Source organism: Periophthalmus magnuspinnatus, chromosome 5 (genome assembly GCF_009829125.3).
Source record: "Periophthalmus magnuspinnatus isolate fPerMag1 chromosome 5, fPerMag1.2.pri, whole genome shotgun sequence".
Lineage (NCBI taxonomy): Eukaryota > Metazoa > Chordata > Actinopteri > Gobiiformes > Gobiidae > Periophthalmus > Periophthalmus magnuspinnatus.
The window spans coordinates 851,790-871,055 of record NC_047130.1 but is presented as its reverse complement, the minus strand read 5'-3'; the positions used below and the strand labels follow the sequence as shown (position 1 = coordinate 871,055).

General features: G+C 40.6%; 1 protein-coding gene across 2 annotated transcripts in view; it reads left to right on the top strand.

Moving 5' to 3' along the window:
- The window catches only part of LOC117371361 (metabotropic glutamate receptor 7), a 150,081-nt gene that overhangs the window by 91,197 nt on the left and 39,618 nt on the right, over positions 1 to 19,266 (top strand). For both annotated transcript variants that reach the window (XM_033967024.2, XM_055222142.1), the window contains exon 6: positions 2,677 to 2,816. In XM_033967024.2, the coding sequence (XP_033822915.2) occupies positions 2,677 to 2,816 (140 nt within the window). The remainder of the gene's footprint in view (positions 1 to 2,676; positions 2,817 to 19,266) is intronic.

Below are 19,266 nucleotides of genomic sequence, written 5' to 3'. Positions count from 1 at the left end.
CACAGGCTGACGGTGCGATTCCAGCTCCCACAGATCAATACTGCTGTTGTGTCCATGGGCAAGACACTTAACCCACCTCTATAAAGCGCTTTGAAAGAGTAAAATCGCTGTATAAAAGTGCGTCCGTTGACCATTGCGTATTATCTTCAACGTGACACAAAGTGAGCTCTATTCTCCTCGTTTTTGTGTCTGTTATTTGTGTCCACACTATTAAACGCACAAAAACATAAACACTACACTAAAACTGAACGAGTCGAGTGTTTTAACTCGAGCGAGGGACGTCAGAGCGTAGAGTAGAGGCGTCAAACTCATTTTCACTGAGGGCAAAATGTCCGCCATCAAGGGCCAGATGTGACTGTGGCAGGATAAATGTCACTAAATGTAAACAAATGTCATGTAAAATAAATGTAACTACTTTTAAACTTGTTAAATAATGTTTCTGTGTTTATTATTTATTCAAGTTGTAAATATTACGTGTCTGTGTAACTGTGTATTTCCTGATAAACTCACATTTTTAAAAGTGTGGATCTGGTCAGAACCTTCAGCTCTGCTTCAAAAACAGACTTTTTTAGCCTTTTAATTATTGGACAGTTTGTTGTTTTTCTTGCAGTCTAACTTTTTCATACTTAGCTCCGTGTTTTGTGTCAAAATGTCGACGTAGATTGGACCGACCACAAAAAACATACAGATTTTCTCCTTAAAGCACAAACTTTATTCACCTTTAGCGTCTTTCTTGAAACTTCCTTCCACTCCCACAATTTTCCTCTTCCTGAACAATTTTAATTTTTCAAAATATTTCTCAGTGTCACTTGTTGGGAAAATCTCATTAGTTTGTCAATACACACATTAAATCAGTATAGACTTATTTTAAAATGACAGTCGAGCCTTAATTTACCTTCTCACGGGCCACATAAAATGACGTGGCGGGCCGCATTTGGCCCCCAGGCCTTGAGTTTGACATATGTGGTGTAGAGAAAAGCTTGAATAATATGGTTTTGGTTTGGTTTGAGGACAGGACGCCGGAGCGGAGAGGACAGCCAAAGCCACACAGTGTGACTTATTCTCACAGAGGAGCCTGCTGAGGTCTGGCATGTGTCAAACCCAGACACGGTCACGACTGTCCGGCGTCTCCAGTCTCTCCGCATCACCTCATGAACCTAAAACACGCCACACGAGGTGATGCAGACACGGTCACGACTGTCCGGCGTCTCCAGTCTCTCCGAATCACCTCCTGTGGCGTGTTTTAGGCTCATGGACATCGAGTCGACAGCTCCAACGTCGCTTAAAAACATATTCAAAGTGGAGTTGACTGTGTAATTTAGGTCAAATCAAAGTCGCAAATGGAGTTTATTTACTGTACAAAATGTGAAAGGTACAGTAGTTGTTGGACAAAGCGGTGGAGGGCTGGGTCGGAGGCGGAGGTGTTCGTACCGGTTGTGGTGAGCTGGGTCGGAGGCGGAGGAGCACGGATAGTCCAAAAGGAGCAAAATCACGAGGATAAACTGACGAATAAACTGTAACATGACACGAAGGACGACTTGTTGGACTTGTCCTTGGTCCTTTTGTCCTCACAGGGGCAGCTTGATTGATTATGAGTGGCAGGTGTTTGTGGGAGGAGCCAGAAACTCCGCCCAGCTCCAGGCGCAAACACAGAAAAGAGAAAACGGCACAGAACACACACAAAAAAAACAAATCCTGACAGGTTTATACGTTTACGTTGGGTTCTCTCTAATCCAGGGGTGTCCAAACTTTTCTCATTAAGGGCCACGTATAAAAACAAACAAAGCTGAGCGTGGATTGAGGGCCATAGAGTGTTCGCAAATACAGTAAAAACTTCAAATCTGTTTTATTATTACAAGTTAGACTGAACCGCTGGACCTTTTTCACACTTACATCCTCAGTGGGACACATTAAATATTTTATTTGGACTTGTTAAAGTAGATTTTCAGAAATGTACAGTAAAAAGTACTATTAAGGTAACATGGGCCAAGAAAAACTGGTCTAAGGGCCGCATTTAGCCCCCGGGCCACAGTTTGGACATGCTCGTGTTCATTTCTATCTAAAAATATGTGAAAGGAATGAAATGAACCAGACACAGTTTAGCAGAGCGGTAAAAATACAAGTCAAAAATACAAAAATAAACAATAACATCGTTTATCGTGATAAAAATGGTCGACAATAATCGTTTGTGAGACATTTCAACAAAGATAATCGCCATTATATCACCAGAATGTGCTGAAAAAACCCGACTTATCCACAGGGGAGTCGACACGGGGGACAAAGGGGCCCAGAACTGGAGCCTCTTCCTGTTAATTTGTCCTAGAGGGGGGCCCGTGTGAGGCTTATTGCCCCGGGCCCCCACATTTCAGGCGACGGCCCTGCTCATTTATAATATTCTCTGTTAAATTGTAGTTATTTTCACTGATAAAAATGGAAAAAATAATGATAAATGGAACTTAGTCATAATATTCAAATTATAGTGATTCATATCCATAACATTTTAAACTCTTATCGTGATATAATCGTTCATTTCGATTATTTCGGCCTCGTTAATCGTCACAAAACTTCGTAAAAACCATCGTCCCAGACCTAATAACCAGCGACTGTGCGGCTGTTTGACTGATTAATACTAAACAGTCTGGTAAAAACTCTCATCGTGTCTGTTTGTTTTTACAGGAAGTGCTGGTACTTCTGTGACGTTCAACAGAAACGGCGACGCTCCGGGACGTTACGACCTTTTCCAGTATCAGTGGAACAACATCACGGGTCACGGCTACAGGATGATCGGACAGTGGACCGAATCCCTGCAGCTCAACGTGAGTCTGACTGTTTCTTTATTCCTTCTGCATATACAAAGTTTTGCAGAGCAGTGCGTGATCTGGATGATCAACGCGTCTTCATGTGCAACAACCTTTTAGAACCTTGAAAGTAAATAACGTTAACAAGAATCCGATAAGGAAATCAGCAGGGGACACCGGAGTGGAGCTCTGTGCTTCTCTTTTGATCACAGCCAGATTTTTCTTTTTTAAATGTACTAACTCTGCATTCTTACAAAGTGAAGGTCGCTCTGTGGAGGTGCGGCGTAAAGATCTGGAGCAACATCACAGGCCTAATGTGTATTTATTCTGTTATACTTAGATGAATAAAACACAGTAAACGTGAACACAGGACAGTCTGTACGAGTGATTAGACGAGAGTTAAACCTCCCAGGAGAATCTATAAATACAGAACTTATCCTGGATCTGTAAAAAAAGTGTGATATGATGCAGTACACACGTTTCACCTGTAGGTTTACAACACGAGTATGGATAAAAACATTTAGACAAAGAAGCACACAGCAGTTTTTAGAGACGTGGACTCTATTTTTGAATTATTTTGAGGAACGACAAACACGTCACAATGAAAGAAACACTCACTGATTTTACCTGTACATTTTTTTATTATTATTTTTTTATTATTATTATTATTATTATTATTATTATTTTATTTTATTATTTTGTATTAGTACTATTATTGATTTTATTATTATTTATTTGATTTATTTATGCCTTGTACTGGAACTTACAATAGGCAATAAAAAGGAAAAAAATAAATTTAAAAAAATGAATAAAAACATATCGCCAAAGAGAAGCACACAGCAGTTTTTAGAGACCTGGACTCTATTTTTTTATTTTTTGAGGGACGACAAAGATCTCTACATGAAGTGAACACTCACTGATTTGACCTGTAATTTTTTATTTATTTATTCATTTATTTTTATTTTGTTTTTAGTTTAGTATTAGTACCATTATTGATATTGTTTATTTAATTTATTTATGCATTTATTTTCAGTACTGTATACATTGTCCTTGCTTTTTTAATTTTTTAATTTTTTTAATGTTTAATTCCATTATTTCTATAAAACTATAATGACACATCTGTAAATCTGTTGTTCACTGCTGGAGATGACGTTGTATTGAGTGTGTGAGGTGTGTGTCCTGCTGCTCAGACACACTTGAATATTATTTTGCAAATGAGCAATAAAAAGGAAAGAGGAAAAAATAAACAAAAAAACAAAAACCAAGCCACAAATCCATAAACTCCTTGCAGTGGTGTTTGATTGAGAGTCTGATGTCCAGCCTGTCCCTCCTACACAAACTGATGATTAATTATTCTCCCGTTAGAGCCTGAACACGTCAGAATGTTCAGGAGACAAACATTTAAAACATAAACAAACAGGAGCTTATTGGAGCAAAGTGCTGTGGATTTAAACGTGTCCGTCAGTTTCCTCTTCTCAGTCTTGGGTTTGCTGGAAATACTGCGCGATGTTGTGACGGAATCATAAAAAAAAGATGATTTTATAATTTTAAGGTCCATTTTACGCTGTTTTCTGTTTGTTCTAATGTCGTTTCCTCATCACACACAGACCTGGAGTCGTGTTTTGTTTCATTCTCACATGTTTAACGCACAAACCTGCAGATTTAGGCTGAGTTCTTTCCTTGTTCCACCTTGTGATGTCATCGTGTGGTGATACAGGAAGTGCTCCACAGTGCAGCTCTTTTCATGCTCAAACTGCTTTTACAGAATTAAAATCACACCAGTTTGCAAAATATAAAAGTTCACACAGTTTGCAAAAATATGAATTTACATAATTTACACAAAAGATCAGTTCAACCTTTAAAACTTTCAAGTCAATAAATAAATAAATATATAAATTCATGGATAATTTTTCCATTAATTAAACATTTCAGGTTCCATTCATGCTTTGCTTTAAAAAGATGTAACTTTAATTTAGATTTGAAAATATTTAACTTTTTTTCAAGGTGCAGGTTTTTTTCACTAGAATAAACTGGATTATTTCAGACGTGGATCTGATAATCTCCTCACTCATACGTAACCTCGGTGTGCTCCTCGACCCCACTCTTTCATTTGAACCCCACGTCAAGCACACAACCCGGACTGCGTTCTTTCACCTCAAAAACATCGCCCGTCTCCGCCCATCACTCACCTTCTCTGCCGCTGAAACTCTCATCCATGCATTCATCACATCCAGAATCGACTACTGCAATAGCATCCTCTACGGTACACCACCCAAAACCCTCCACAGACGACAGTACATTCAGAACTCCGCCCGCCTCCTCACCCACACCCACATCACTCCTGTCCTCCACAAGCTCCACTGGCTCCCCGTCCCTCAGCGCATCCACTTCAAAATCCTCCTCATCACATTCAAATCTCTCCACAACCTGGCCCCTCCTCACAGACCTGCTCCACCTCCACACTCCACCTCGCCTCCTCCAGCTCCAACCTCCTGTCCCTGCCCTGTAGGACCAAGCTCCGAACCAGGAGGGACAGAGCCTTCTCCATCACCGCCCCCACCCTCTGGAACTCACTGCCCAAACCTCCTCCGTGACCTCTGACCTCCCCACCTTCAAAAAAGAACTCAAAACTCACCTGTTCAAAATCGCTTTTAATGTTTGATTTTATGTTGTAAATTTTGTGATATTTTATTCTTGTTTGTTTTGTGAAGCGACTTTGAGTGTCTTGAAAAGCGCTACATAAATAAAATGTATTATTATTATTATTATGTGACATCACAAGGTGGAACAGAGGATTTTGAGCTTTGGAGATGAGTGAATGTAAGAAAACAGAACTCCAGGTGTGTTTTTGAGGAGGTAATATGGCGTCATTTGTTTAAGTTGAAGTGTTTACAGAAATCGTACGGTGCAGTTTCTAAAAGTCAGCGGTGAAAATGTGAAAGTGAAGCGCACATGTGTCTGACCACACACTTCAATTTTTATTTTTTGTCTTTAGTGGAAATATGTCATCAAAACAAGATTTGAACAGACAATGACAGATTTAGAGGCTGAGAGTGGATCTGTCCTTCACTGTGCTTTTTTTGAGTTTTTCTTGCCGAGGTGGAGTGTCTGAGCACAGGGGGCGCTGTGGGACAGTGGTTCCTGCAGGAGGCGTGTCTGAGCACAGGGGGCGCTCTGCTCTGGGACACTTCTCCATTTGCTCGTCTGTTTCTGTTTCATTGTTGATTTTCTAACTTCCTGTTGGTTAAATCTTTCTCGTTCAGCCCAAAGAGGCGACACTGCTGCTGTGATTTTGGGCTTTTTTTTTTGTCCTTTTTCTTTTTTTTTTACAATCTGTACAATTTAATCTCAGCGTAAAACTGCCAAATCTGAACTAAACAAACATAAACAGTATCACATTTTGACATGAAATTATGTGATGTGTAAAACGAGGAACTACAGTCGAGGATCTGTCCACTTTTGTGCGTTTGTTTGGTGAGATATGAGCTATACTGATGTCATGACTTGTAGTAGTAGTAGTAGTAGTAGTAGTAGTAGTAGTAGTAGTAGTAGTAGTAGTAGTAGTAGTAGTAGTAGTAGTAGTAGTAGTAGTAGTAGTAGTAGAGGCTCTAGAAGTAGAACCACTGCTTGTGCGTAAATGACAAAAGCTGAAACATAAAGATAGACAAATGACGCCATAGTAACAGCATCGTAACGTGGCTTAAAGCGTCATTTCTTTTCTTAATTCCTTTAAACGTGCACATGTCGGTCCAGCTGTTGTACGTGAATCTGTAGTAATGATATAAACTTTGCGTGTACTGTAAACCATAGCAGTGCGTGTGTTTGCAGAGTAAACTGAGCGAGTATCCGGGCTCACACAGACATTCCCTGCACATTCTCCTACTCGTGCATTCTACACCACGTCTCTCCTCCCTCACAAAACTAAATTATTCACTTCAACAGCTTGTAGTGAGCCAGATGTGGCGTGGCTACTGCTATTAGGTCCACCATTATTCCAACTTCTGCTCTGAATATCGTCGTAATTCTGATACGTTTCTTGTGTCTCCTTCTCATTATTCGACAGGTGAAACTATCTGTGAGCATGAAAGACAAAACCTAATAGGATTTAGCTTATGTCTCTGAATGCGGACGGAGACGCTGCTTATTAAACCTCGCCGTGAATTAGGAGCATTGTCTGAGTAGAAGGGGTGAAATGGAGAAAATGTAAGCCCCTGGGCACTGTCTGGGATGTTATGTATGGATCAATTACCCTAATGTGCTACGCTGACATGCCGGATCTGCCCTCCGTGTTGGGTTCGGAGGCAGCTGGGATTTGAATGAGCAAAATAAAGCGGATTTATTTGCAGAGGTCCGCCCTGAAAGACCTGCAGATAATTGGTGCCGGATTGGAGTGTGGTGTTTTTAGGAGTTTGTCTCTCTTTAGTCTCTTTAGTTCCTGGTTCCTGCTGGTAAAAGACTTAATGGGTCAATCAGACAGTGTTTCAGTCTGATCGCTCTGCGTTAGGGTTTATAGGGGTTTGAACTGCCCAGGACACATCACCTCCCGCCCTCCGTCCACCCTCCGGAACATTCAAATCAGATTTTTTTATGATTACAGTTTTTGACAATGGGCTGACAAAGTCCACCTTTTTGACCAATCGTGATAATACTTTGTGCAAATTGTGTTCTTAGTAAAGTTTTTTGGGGAGATTTTGATTCTGTGGCGTGAAATTCGAGCACAAACAATGGGACGCTCTTAAATCTGCCTCTCTCTGGTCACTTCTGTCGTCACTGATGTAAATGTCGTGTGTGAAAGTCGGTGTTTATTTATGATACTTCACGGACAATAGGCCGACGCTGCACCTAAAACATAAACAGAAAGAGGCAAAGCAAGTTTATTTGTGCAGCACAGTTTGTGCACAAGTAAGGTCCTGTTTTAGTCCTGGTTTAGTCCCAGTTTAGCTCTGGTTTTATCCTGGTTTCGTCCTGGTTAAGCCCCAGTTTAGTCCTAGTTCAGTCCCAGTTTAGTCCCGGTTTTAGTCCCGGTTTAGTCCAGGTTTTAGTCCTGGTTCAGTCCTGGTTCAGTCCCAGTTTAGTCCCGGTTTTAGTTCCGGTTTAGTCCCGGTTCAGTGCTGGTTAAGTCCTTGTTTCGTCCTAGTTTAGTCCTGGTTTAGTCCTTTTTTAGTCCTGGTTTAGTCTTGGTTTAGTCCTACTTTAGTCTTGGTTTAGTCCCAGTTTAGTCCTGGTTTAGTCCTGGTTTAGTCCCAGCTTAGTCCTACTTTAGTCTTGGTTTAGTCCCAGTTTAGTCCTGGTTTAGTCCTGGTTTAGTCCCAGCTTAGTCCTACTTTAGTCTTGGTTTAGTCCCAGTTTAGTCTTGGTTTAGTCCTACTTTAGTCTTGGTTTAGTCCCAGTTTAGTCCTGGTTTAGTCCCAGTTTAGTCCTACTTTAGTCTTGGTTTAGTCCCAGTTTAGTCCAGGTTTTAGTCCCGGTTCAGTCCTGGTTAAGTCCTTGTTTCGTCCTAGTTTAGTCCTGGTTTAGTCCTTTTTTAGTCCTGGTTTAGTCTTGGTTTAGTCGTACGTCCTGGTTCTAGACCTGAGCACAAGTACAAATAGTCGATTGATTATTAGTTTGACATTTCCTCAGTCCTCAGTCTGTTTCTCTGACTCCATCACACTGAGGCTAATATTAGCTTATAGCACATTAGACACTAACACAGACACTGACTGACAAAATCTTTGACATGTGTCTTGTTAACGAAGTATCACTGCTGCACGAACACTGAGCTGTCTCTTTGGAACATATATAAAGTCTGAAAGTGAGTGGCACTTTCCATCTTCTAGACTTCACGAAAAATATAGAAATCGTTATTGTATTTGTCTGAAAATCTGCTATGGACCTGTTTGTGGAGGTGAGACTGTGATGTGAGGTGCACGGAGGGTTAACAGAGCAGTGTATGTTTGTGTAACACGGCTTAAATATCCCATAGTTCTATTTAAACAGCGTCGTGTTTTCGTTTGTTTGGCCGAACGCCTCATGAACGCTGAATAATTCTAAAAAGCGTCTACACATTCACATAACGGCACAGCTTGACATTCTGGCCCCAGATTATCCCTCTCGTTTAAAGTCCCGCTCCGAACACGAGCTCTTCCTGACAGGTCCGACGCAGACGTGAGGTTTCCCCGCGCCGCCCGATCTCCGTCCGTATTGACACACCTGTTAAACGAGTGTCCGTGGAGATGTGCACACACGGCGCCGCTCGTTTATCAGCCTCCACCTGCGAGATAAACCCGGGTCGTGTTCAAGGTCCGTGTCACGCAGCGGAACAAATGTCCTGTCGCCGCTCGTCCCGTCCGAGGCCGTGTGCCGTTCACGTCGTTGTAAATAAAGAAGACGTACTTTACTCGAGGTATGTTATGAAGCACAGAGACACTGATAAAGCCTCGGATTCAGAAGGAGGAGGAGGTGAATCTGGAAGAAAACAGACACATTTTTGGTCAGTTTTTTTGCATTGTTCCTTTTCTGTTCCTCGTTTTCGCTCTTTGTTGGCCGTATGTGGCAGCTGCAGTGCAATTATATAAACTTATTTTTGCTTTTTCCTTTAAAAAATTGCTGTTCCACGTCCCAATTCCCAAGAGAACTTCAGCATATTGAGCCGTGAGTCCTCATTCTGTGCCTCTTCACCTGATTTCTACAGTTTTTCCTGGATATTCCTCTGCCCCGGGACAGCTGAGGCTTTATAATCTGACGTTACCTTATAACCCCTGAGATAATAATCGTATCTGTGACATGGGCTAAGCTGTTTAATTTATAAAATGGATGGTTCATGACACAGTAAACCACTAAGAAAATGACAAAACAGAATCCAAACAGCGTGAGTTTATTTAGACTAATGATATCGTCCTGATGCTGTGGGAGAAATATGATCATCACGAGACAAGAGGAGGAGATGGAAAGGCTGAGGAGGCTGGGGAGGGGAAAAGAGTGCATTTATATGATGTTTGAGTGGATTATTTGCGCCGGGGTTATGGGCCGTGAACAGCCGACAGGAACAGGCTCATTTTCCTACAGTTCAGGTTGAGTTTTTAGATTTTTTGATCACTTTCTGCGCTTCAAACTTGACAATGACAGTTTATATTCCAACTAAATCAATGTACAAAGAGCAGAGAGACGGACTGAAAAAGAAAAGGATAATCCTATTGTCCAAAATGAGCCCGTCTGTCTGTTTCAGAGTGAGGCAGAGAGTCAAAGTGATGCAACCGTCACTTCCATTTACGTGAAAACAAACTCTATACGTCCAAAACGACCGCACCGTGTGTCTGTGCGAGAGCCGCTCCTCAGACGCAACCACAAGCAACACGACGGGATTTAAATGGACAGAAATACGGCCCTGATTACATCATATGTGGAGAAAGAAATTAAAGTATAAAGTATTATTCTCTGACAAGTTTGCACACATCACACAGATCGTATTCTAGCACAGAGAAGCTTAGTTTTGAGATACAAGTTCAGAGAATATTTAAGATAATAAATAAATAAATATAAATAAAAATAAAATAAATAAATATAAATATAAATTAAAAATAAATATAAATTAAAAATAACATAAAATAAATATAAATTAAAAATAAAATAAAAAAATAAAATAAAATAAAATAAAATAAAATAAAATAAAATAAAAATAAAATAAAATAAAATAAAATAAAATAAAATAAAATAAAATAAAATAAAATAAAATAAAATAAAATAAAATAAAATTAAATTAAATTAAATTAAATTAAATTAAATTAAATTAAATAAATTACATTAAATTAAATTAAATAAATGTGTTACACAAAGAGGCTGCATAAGAGTATGTCACTTTGGCAGACATGGCTAATATTCTACAAATCCTAGTTTTAGAGAATTGTGAACTAGTTAAAAAGTAATACAAATATAGCAGCATAGCAATATACACTGCTTGGCCAAAAAAAAAAAAAAGTCTCCACCTGGATTTAACTCAAACAGGTCGTCTCCTCCTGCAGTCGGTCCGGTCGAGGTTCAGCAGAGTGAGATCAGCTGACACCTGAATAAACTGAATGACCTGGTTATTCCATCAGTGGATTTTTGGGCATATTCCAAGACGACAATGTCAGGATTCATCTGGGAAATACAGGATGTTTTTTTAGGAAAGACGACGTGGTTTTGATTTGCATCTGTGAGAGGTGAGTGTCTGTGTTTAAAGTGACGTTTGTGACACATGAGGCATCTGTCTGAGCAGTGCACTGTCGTTACTATTTCTTCATGAACGTACGTCGTGTGTCGTGAGTGTTTGTGCATTCCGCGTCTGTAGATCTGCATAATGATGATCACATACATAAAAACAGAACTGCGGGCTCAGCGTTTGTGAAGAAACAAACGAGCGTCAAACACAGTCCAGTATGTACGAATGTGACTGAACTCTGCAGGTGAGTCCAAAACGTCTCAGTACATTTGCATTTGATGTGTCAGTAAAAATGAACACACCAATCTGCAGTGTAGTTTGTATAAAACACGGCGTTAATAAATCGTTATCGACTAAATATTGATGTCTACCCCGAGTCTGCTGCCTGCCCATAAAAGTCACGGCACACACACCTGAAATAAAGACATCTCTGTGCTGCGCCGCTCTCCTATAGCGCCGTATAATGTGAAAGAACCACCTGCTCTGCGCTGTTCAAAAATACATGAAGTGGCTGGGCGATCTGACAGGATGATTACAGCGTGTATCTTATGTAGACACCTATAGCTGTAGAATCTATCAAAGAGAACAGCAGCAGCACAGGCACAAACAATATGCATGAGTGCGTCTGCGGCAGGTAAACAGAAACGTGCAATGGGCCAGAGAATAACCAGCGTCTGCACGAGTCTGAGGGAGCAGAGGCCATGAGGTTTGTTCTGTAAACGAGCGGGTTTTATTTATCGTTTGCTGATCGCACAAATGTATAACTACTTTTGGTCCACTTTTCTCATTTTGCCTTGTCCTTTAAAAAAAACACATCAGGATTTCTGTCAGATTTGGGGGATTTTTTTTCCTTCCTGCACGTTTCCTTTCCTTTATTTAATTAATTTATTTCTTCGTGGTGGCACTTCCATTTCATAGAGAGTTCTGTTAATTTTAAATGTTGAATTGGAGAAACATTTTGCAGCTAAAATATGATATAAAGTAGGTTCCTCTGTGTAAAATGTTCAATGTTCATGTGATTAACAGGATTTAAAACGGCTCTGTGGTTCGTATAAAACTTATTTAACGTCAAGATCAGCAGGTCCGTGCAAAATAATACGACTCGAATGACGACGGCGGTGCCCAACGCAACTTCTGGAATCATTAAGAGTAGAATTAAGAGTAGAATTCTTAAATGTTAGCAGTTAAAGCTACACTATGAATCTTTTCTGCTTGTCTCCACCAACATGTTATTTCTTTGCCTGGTTTTTCAACAGTTTAAACTTTGCGTTTATTGTGTTACTTTCTTTTCATCGCTGAACCCAAACCTTTAAAAATAGTTCTCTAAGTGGGTCAGACCTGTGACTTGGCCTGAACGAGGATAGAATCTCGTGACACTGTGGAACATTCTCAACAAAAGCAGCGTTAACATCTCCATGGAGACTGTAAACGTCACACCACAGTCACGTTGTTCTTTCCTTCTGTATCTGTTGCTTCTGTTTAAGCTCGTGTGTGTCATAAAGAGACAACTGTACGATCAATGCAAAAAAACTATTTATTTCAGCGTCTTTTATAACACATGTGTCAAACTCAAGGCCCGGGGGCCAAATGCGGCCCGCCACGTCATTTTATGTGGCCCGTGAGAAGGTAAATTAAGGCTTGACTGTCATTTTAAAATGAGTCTATACTGATTTAATGTGTGTATTGACAATAAACTAATGAGATTATTTGCAAATAATCATCCCAAATTGTTCAGGAAGAGGAAAATTGTGGGCGTGGAAGGAAGTTTCAGGAAAGACGCTAAAGGTGAATACAAGTTTGTGCTTTAAAGAGAAAATCTGTATGTTTTTTGTGTTATGAGGCGCGGTCGGTCCAATCTACGTCGACATTTTGACACAAAACACGGAGCTAAATATGAAAAAGTTAGACTGCAAGAAAAACAACAAACTGTCCAATAATTAAAAGGCTAAAAAAGTCTGTTTTTGAATCAGAGCTGAAGGTTCTGACCAGATCCACACTTTTAAAAATGTGAGTTTATCAGGAAATACACAGTTACACAGACACGTAATATTTACAACTTGAATAAATAATAAACACAGAAACATTATTTAACAAGTTTAAAAGTAGTTACATTTATTTTACATGACATTTGTTTACATTTAGTGACATTTATCCTGCCACAGTCACATCTGGCCCTTGATGGCGGCCATTTTGCTGATGTGGCCCTCGGTGAAAATGAGTTTGACGCCTCTGATTTATAAGCTTTAATATTATTTTCACTCTGGAGTATAAGTCGCATCAGCCAAAAAAATGCATAATATTGAAGAAAAAAAACATGTATAAGTCGCATTTATGGGGGAAATTTATTTTACAAAATAAAAAAAAGTGACACTTATCGTCCAGAAAATACAGTATTCTGTCTAAATCTCTAAAGCTCAGAATGCTCCGTTCCACCTTGTGATGTCATGAAGCAGAACTTTAACAGCTCCTTTTACTTTTTTGCTCGTGGAGATCGACAATTCCTGAAAATTGCCAGTTATCAAAATGATTCTGGTGAAGCTGTATGACATTTAAAAACACAATAAAACACTTCCTGTATCACCACATGATGACATCACAAGGTGGAACAGAGTGTTTTCAGCCTAAATGTGCAGGTTTGTGTGTTAAACATGTGAGAATGAAACAAAACACAACTCCAGGTCTGATTGTGATGAAGAAACTACATTAAAACTACAAGAAACTACATTAAAACAGAGAAAATAGAATAAAAAATAGTGCAATATGGAACATTTAACCACAAATCAGATCAGAACACCTGCAGTCTGACAGCTAAATGGTAAATTCTCGTCCTCCTCCGACAAACTATGGAAAAAGTGACACTTATTGTCCAGAAAATGCAGTGTTCTTTGTGTGTGAACTGTTTAAACGTATAACCCAACAGTGAGGCAAAGAATAGTGTCATTTTCCAGTACTATCTACAGTATCGCTCTGAAAATCTCTCCATCCTTCCACATGTGAAGCGACTCTGACTCGTCTTTCATGTGAGAAAAAAGCTGGAGATGGAGACAGGAGATCGTGACGGGAGCTAAGCCTCATTAGGAGTAATGAAATGTGACCTTGATCTGTGGAGGAGCGATCCCTCTCAGGCCTTTCCAACACGATTATGCGTCACTGGAAGATTCCGCGCAGGGAGAAAACCCTTTAACGCACATACGGGCCGCGCATAAGCACCGCCCATCCTGGTGAACGGGGCCGTGCGTCGCCGTGGGGTTAATGAAGCCAATTTAAAAGCGCTGCGTTGCTGGTTCCAATCCGTGTGCTGATTACTGCGTGTGAAAGTAAACAACGCCCGGGACGTGGCTTTGTGTGCGAAGAGTCGACTCGAGGCGTAAAAGCAGAGTCAGACTTTCTCTATTCGTTGGATTATGCGTTGAACAACAAAAAACAGCGTAAACTTCCAGAACAATCCGTCATTTCGTGCACAAAATGACACGACTCTTATATTTTGGGATGTTTAAAGGAGGAGTCACCCGCCATTTTGAATCTGAGAGCGACATCCTGGACATTGAGTCGTACGAAGAGACGCTCCTCTGAAACAACACATTTTATGAGTTTGCCTCTAGTTCTACTTTATTAATAATGATAATAATGATTTCTCACAATCAACAATGACAGAAGATCAATATTCAGCACTTTGACTTTGTTCTTCTCAGTAATTGTTAAATTTTCAGACATACATCTCAGAGGAAGTGTCCCATTTCCACTATCCACAGAGTGACCCTCGTGTTTCAAAACGTTATCAGTAAAAAAAAAAAAGAAAAAGAAAAGTAAAGAAAAAAGTAAAGAAAAATCGACTTACATATTTTTAAATAAATCTCAGTTGATTTTTGTGACTTTTGTCGTGAAAAAAAGCCCGTTGTTTACCCAAATCTGCCTTTAGCTCAGGGCTTTTTCTGCCCGTAGAGCGCCTCCTGGTGGTCGTTAGCGTGGAGCTTTAGTGACACGTCGTGAAGTCTCCCTCTACATTGCGCCGCTTTGCCGTCGCCACAGATGAGACGCGCAGGTTTATTTTACAGCCGTGATATTCGTTGTGAAAGTGATCATTTCTTTTCTGCCGTGTTTTTGGGGTAACTGCGTTTATCTTCAGGTTTTGACACGTGCACAATACTGACCTTTGAACTGAGGAGGTCAGGGTTCACTTTAACTTATCTAAACTTCACGTATAATGAACATATTTTTAAGATATTGTCATTTTTAAATCTATATAAATGCACGGGTGATTAAAAAAAAAAAGCAACAGAATGAATTAAAATTTTAGATTCAGCTCTTTAATCGTTTTTTCTGTTTTTAGACCCAACGTGCGGGCGACTCGTGTGGTCCTCGGGGGTTTAAAGGGTCTGTGCCCGGTTCTTTCATGTAATAAAGTAATATTAGTTTTGCCCCAGTGCAGAGCGAACAGTAAAAGCAGCTCTTCAGGGTCAAAATGAGACTGCTGTGCGCCATTTCCTTCTAATTATTCGACCTGCTGTTGCACTGTTAGCATTTTATACTTATTGTTAGCTTTACCGTGACAGCAAAACTCCACTCTGGCCTCTGGAAGTCGAGGATAAACTCATAGCGCTGCGTAATTAGAATGCACCGGGATAGTGAGGAAGAGGTTTTGACAGTAAAAATCTGGCACAGCACCTTTAAGATTCACTTTAAAGTTCATCTGTGTCACGTTTCTGTGAGTTTGCACCATATTTGTCTCCACGAACCTGTTATTTCTCGTCTCAGCGCGGTATTAAATGTATCTAATGTAAATGTTTTAGTTAAATAGATTAAATTGCTGATTGACTGAACGATTAAACTTCTCAAAAGATTCCGTTATTCATCTGTATAGTTATAAATGCCCGGTGTTCACTGCATTATTGATTTATATTGTGTGAAAAACGCAGTGTAAGATGTATCTAAACCCTCCGTGTTCTGGTGGATGGCTTCAGTCCAGCTGGCTAACGCTCCTTTTGGCCCTGTAAATGTAAATGTACCTCCATTCGCTGCCTATGAACACGGAGGGAACCATTTGTTTGGGATATAAATTGAACAGGAATTGTTTACTGTTGCCGGCGTCTGCTCGTGTTGATGTATGCTATGGCGGTTTGCATCGGGCTAATAGGGTCCTAGCGCTGCAGAGGGTTGTGTCGCAGTCTTGGGATTTGAGCCTAAAGCAATATAATTATTCAAATATGGCTATTTTTCCCTTGACTGTACCTTTGCTTTGAAGAAAAGTGTAAATCAGAGTTTATTCAGATTTATTCACAGCCAAAATGAGAGAACAAAGGGAGTCAATTTCCTCGCCGCCCCCTCCCTCACCTTTGCATATGTTTGTGTTTTTATTTTTTTTATTTTGGAGGAATTTCACACGAGGGGCAACGCTCAAAATATAATCCATGTCGTTCTATAGATGATGTAATGATGGATGTTTGGCTCAATGCTTCTACTGAGATGCTAAACATATGAATTCACGCCGTTTTTGTGAGTCGAACCCGCTCCCAAACTTCAGATAAGTCACTAACAAACCTCCAGACAAATGCACAACTTTCATAAATTATAAACTATTGCATTAATAAGATTTTAACACAATTACACAACTTTTAACTCCTATAATATTCTAGAAAGGAAACTCATTTGTGAGGTTTACATTACGGCGCTTCTGGGGAATAGAATTAGCGTGTAATAAATCTTGCTAATTTTTTATTGTAATATTGAACTGTTCCCCGATTGAAAACTCATACTGGAGCTCAATAGTCCAGTTTTTCTCATAGATCTTTGGAGAAATATTAAAAATCCAGTAGGAACTCGCTAGAACTTGTTGGTTTTCTGTTCTGCTGAACAAGAACAAGCTCAGAGGCTCAGGGTCGTTCTGTAGATGTTTAATGTTACAGCAAAACAGTCGAGTTAAAGACGGTACAGAGTGAGACTGTACCAGGGTCTGACAGGGTCTAAGAGAGTCTAACAAGGTTTAACAGAGTCTAACGGAGTCTAAGAGAGTCTAACGGAGTCTAAGAGAGTCTGACAGAGTCTAATGGAGTCTAAGAGAGTCTAACAGAGTCTAACAGAGTCTAACAAGGTTTAACAGAGTCTAACGGAGTCTGACAGAGTCTCAAAGAGTATAAGAGAGTCTAAAGAAGCCGACCTTGCACCAGTGTTTTATATAACTTGAAGAGTGTGAGTTCACATTCTATAGATATGAAATGTAAAGCCCAGTCGAACAGTGTGATCATATCAGTGTTTTATAAAACCTCAGAGCCGTAAACGATATTACATTTATATATTATCCACAAACTGGACTGAAACAATCACATCATGAAGGTCAGGAGCCACGTCGCAGATCAGCCTTTTCCTTTTTATATGGACCACGTACAGAATGATGCGTACAATCCGTGATTATGACGTTTTCCATCAACTCCATGAAATTGTTTATATGTTAAATAGATCAGCACACGTCTGATGTAGAGACACGCCCACAGAAATACACAAATCATTCACTTTTACTGTAGAGCATCCAGCAGTCTCCATGTCAGTCGTGTGTGCGGTGCAGGATGCAGTCACAGTCGTGCATGGGCTCATTTTACCCACAGCTCTATACACCACAGTTTGATTTTTCTACTCTGTACGATGCTATCAGCGCCGTATGAGCATTAAAGCTGTACACACATTACCAGACTGTGTTATAAATAGTGTTTCCTTATTGTAAGTGATGCATTTATCAGGGAGATCCTGTTGCAGCAGTAATCGTTGTCTGATTAGCCTGCCAAGCTCTTTTTCTTTCTCATTTTATAGCTGTCACAAGGGCCTGCTGCTAATTTGCTAACTATGTACATCCACTCAGCGTCTACACCGGGAGCCGCTTCCTCTTCCATTCAATTAATCAGTTTAATCATGATCCGCCGAGGCTGCGTAATGACTGATGTTTGCGTTATTGGAGAGGACGTGCGAGGATCATGTGTGTCAAATCAAACTCGAGATGCTCACGTTTGGATGACGTTCAGATATTTAGTTGCAAGTAATGAGAGCGATTATGAAAACGGACTATTCCAAAAAAACAAATCAATAAAACAGCATATCTGCTTCCATCTTATTACGGATTCGTTTTCATAATTTGGAAAAGAAAAATATCAGAAGTTTGCTTTTGAATTTTGAAATGCAGAATCAAGATTTCTGTTTTTGTGCGGCTTTCTTCCAGCCAATTTCACTTCTGAAAATAACTGAAATGCAGCTAAATGAGCATGAAAATGATTCTGAAATTGAAATAATACCTGGGTTTGTCTTTGGGTTTGTCCAGAGTCGTCGTCATTTGAGATTTGGCACTGGTCCGTCCTCTCTTTTGGCCTAGAATCACTACTATTCCCTGTGTTGTTTACATTGGTGCCATAGACTGTTTATATAAATAGACGTAGCTAACCTGCTAGCCGCCGCCGCGCTACAAACAGGAAGTGATCACAGGCGCACACCCGGCTCCATCCACTGCTGTCAGACTCGTCATTTTGGTCTTAAATGTTTGTATTAACTCGCTCTACATGATCCTCGAGTTCATTTTTCGCTTTTTTGTCCGTGATTCAAAATAAAAACATTAATAACAGACCAATCAGGCGCCTTCTTCTTCCACGAGTTCGCTCCTGCTACTGTCTGTGTCTGGAGCTGGGCGGAGACTCTGACACCACCCACTACTCACCTGCAGCCCATGAGCGATCAAGCCTCCACCTCGGGAGTGAATGAAAAGGGACTGAGGAAACTGCGAACTTCGCCAGATCGTCCGTGTAGACGCCGTGATCCCGCTACTTGGAACTAATCTGCACCTCCGCCTCCGACCCAGCTCTCCATGACCGGGACGAACACCTCCACCTCCGATCCAGCTTCCCACGACCAGGACGGACACCTCAGCTTCCGACTCAGCTTCCTACGAACAGTACAAACACCTCCTCCACCGACCCAGCTTCCTCCGCCACCGACCCAGCTTCCTACGACCGGTTCATAGACGCCATCCTACAACCCCCACTCTCTACTTTCTGCTCCGTCAACCAACATTCACATTTCCTTGTTAGCCGTTACGACGCAGCGTTGCTAAGCGTCTGCTCCGTGCTAAACCAACGGTGCGAGCGTTAAGCGACGTTTCCTTCAACAGCCTCGCTCTGGATTGGCTCTTCGGTCGCTACGACACTCGTGGTCAGAATTCCAAATAAAGAAACTGGTTCCAAATTAACCGCTGTACCTGCTCTAGCCTCGATAAGGTTCATTTGGAGCTGAACGCCGCAGGTGACGTCACGCTCA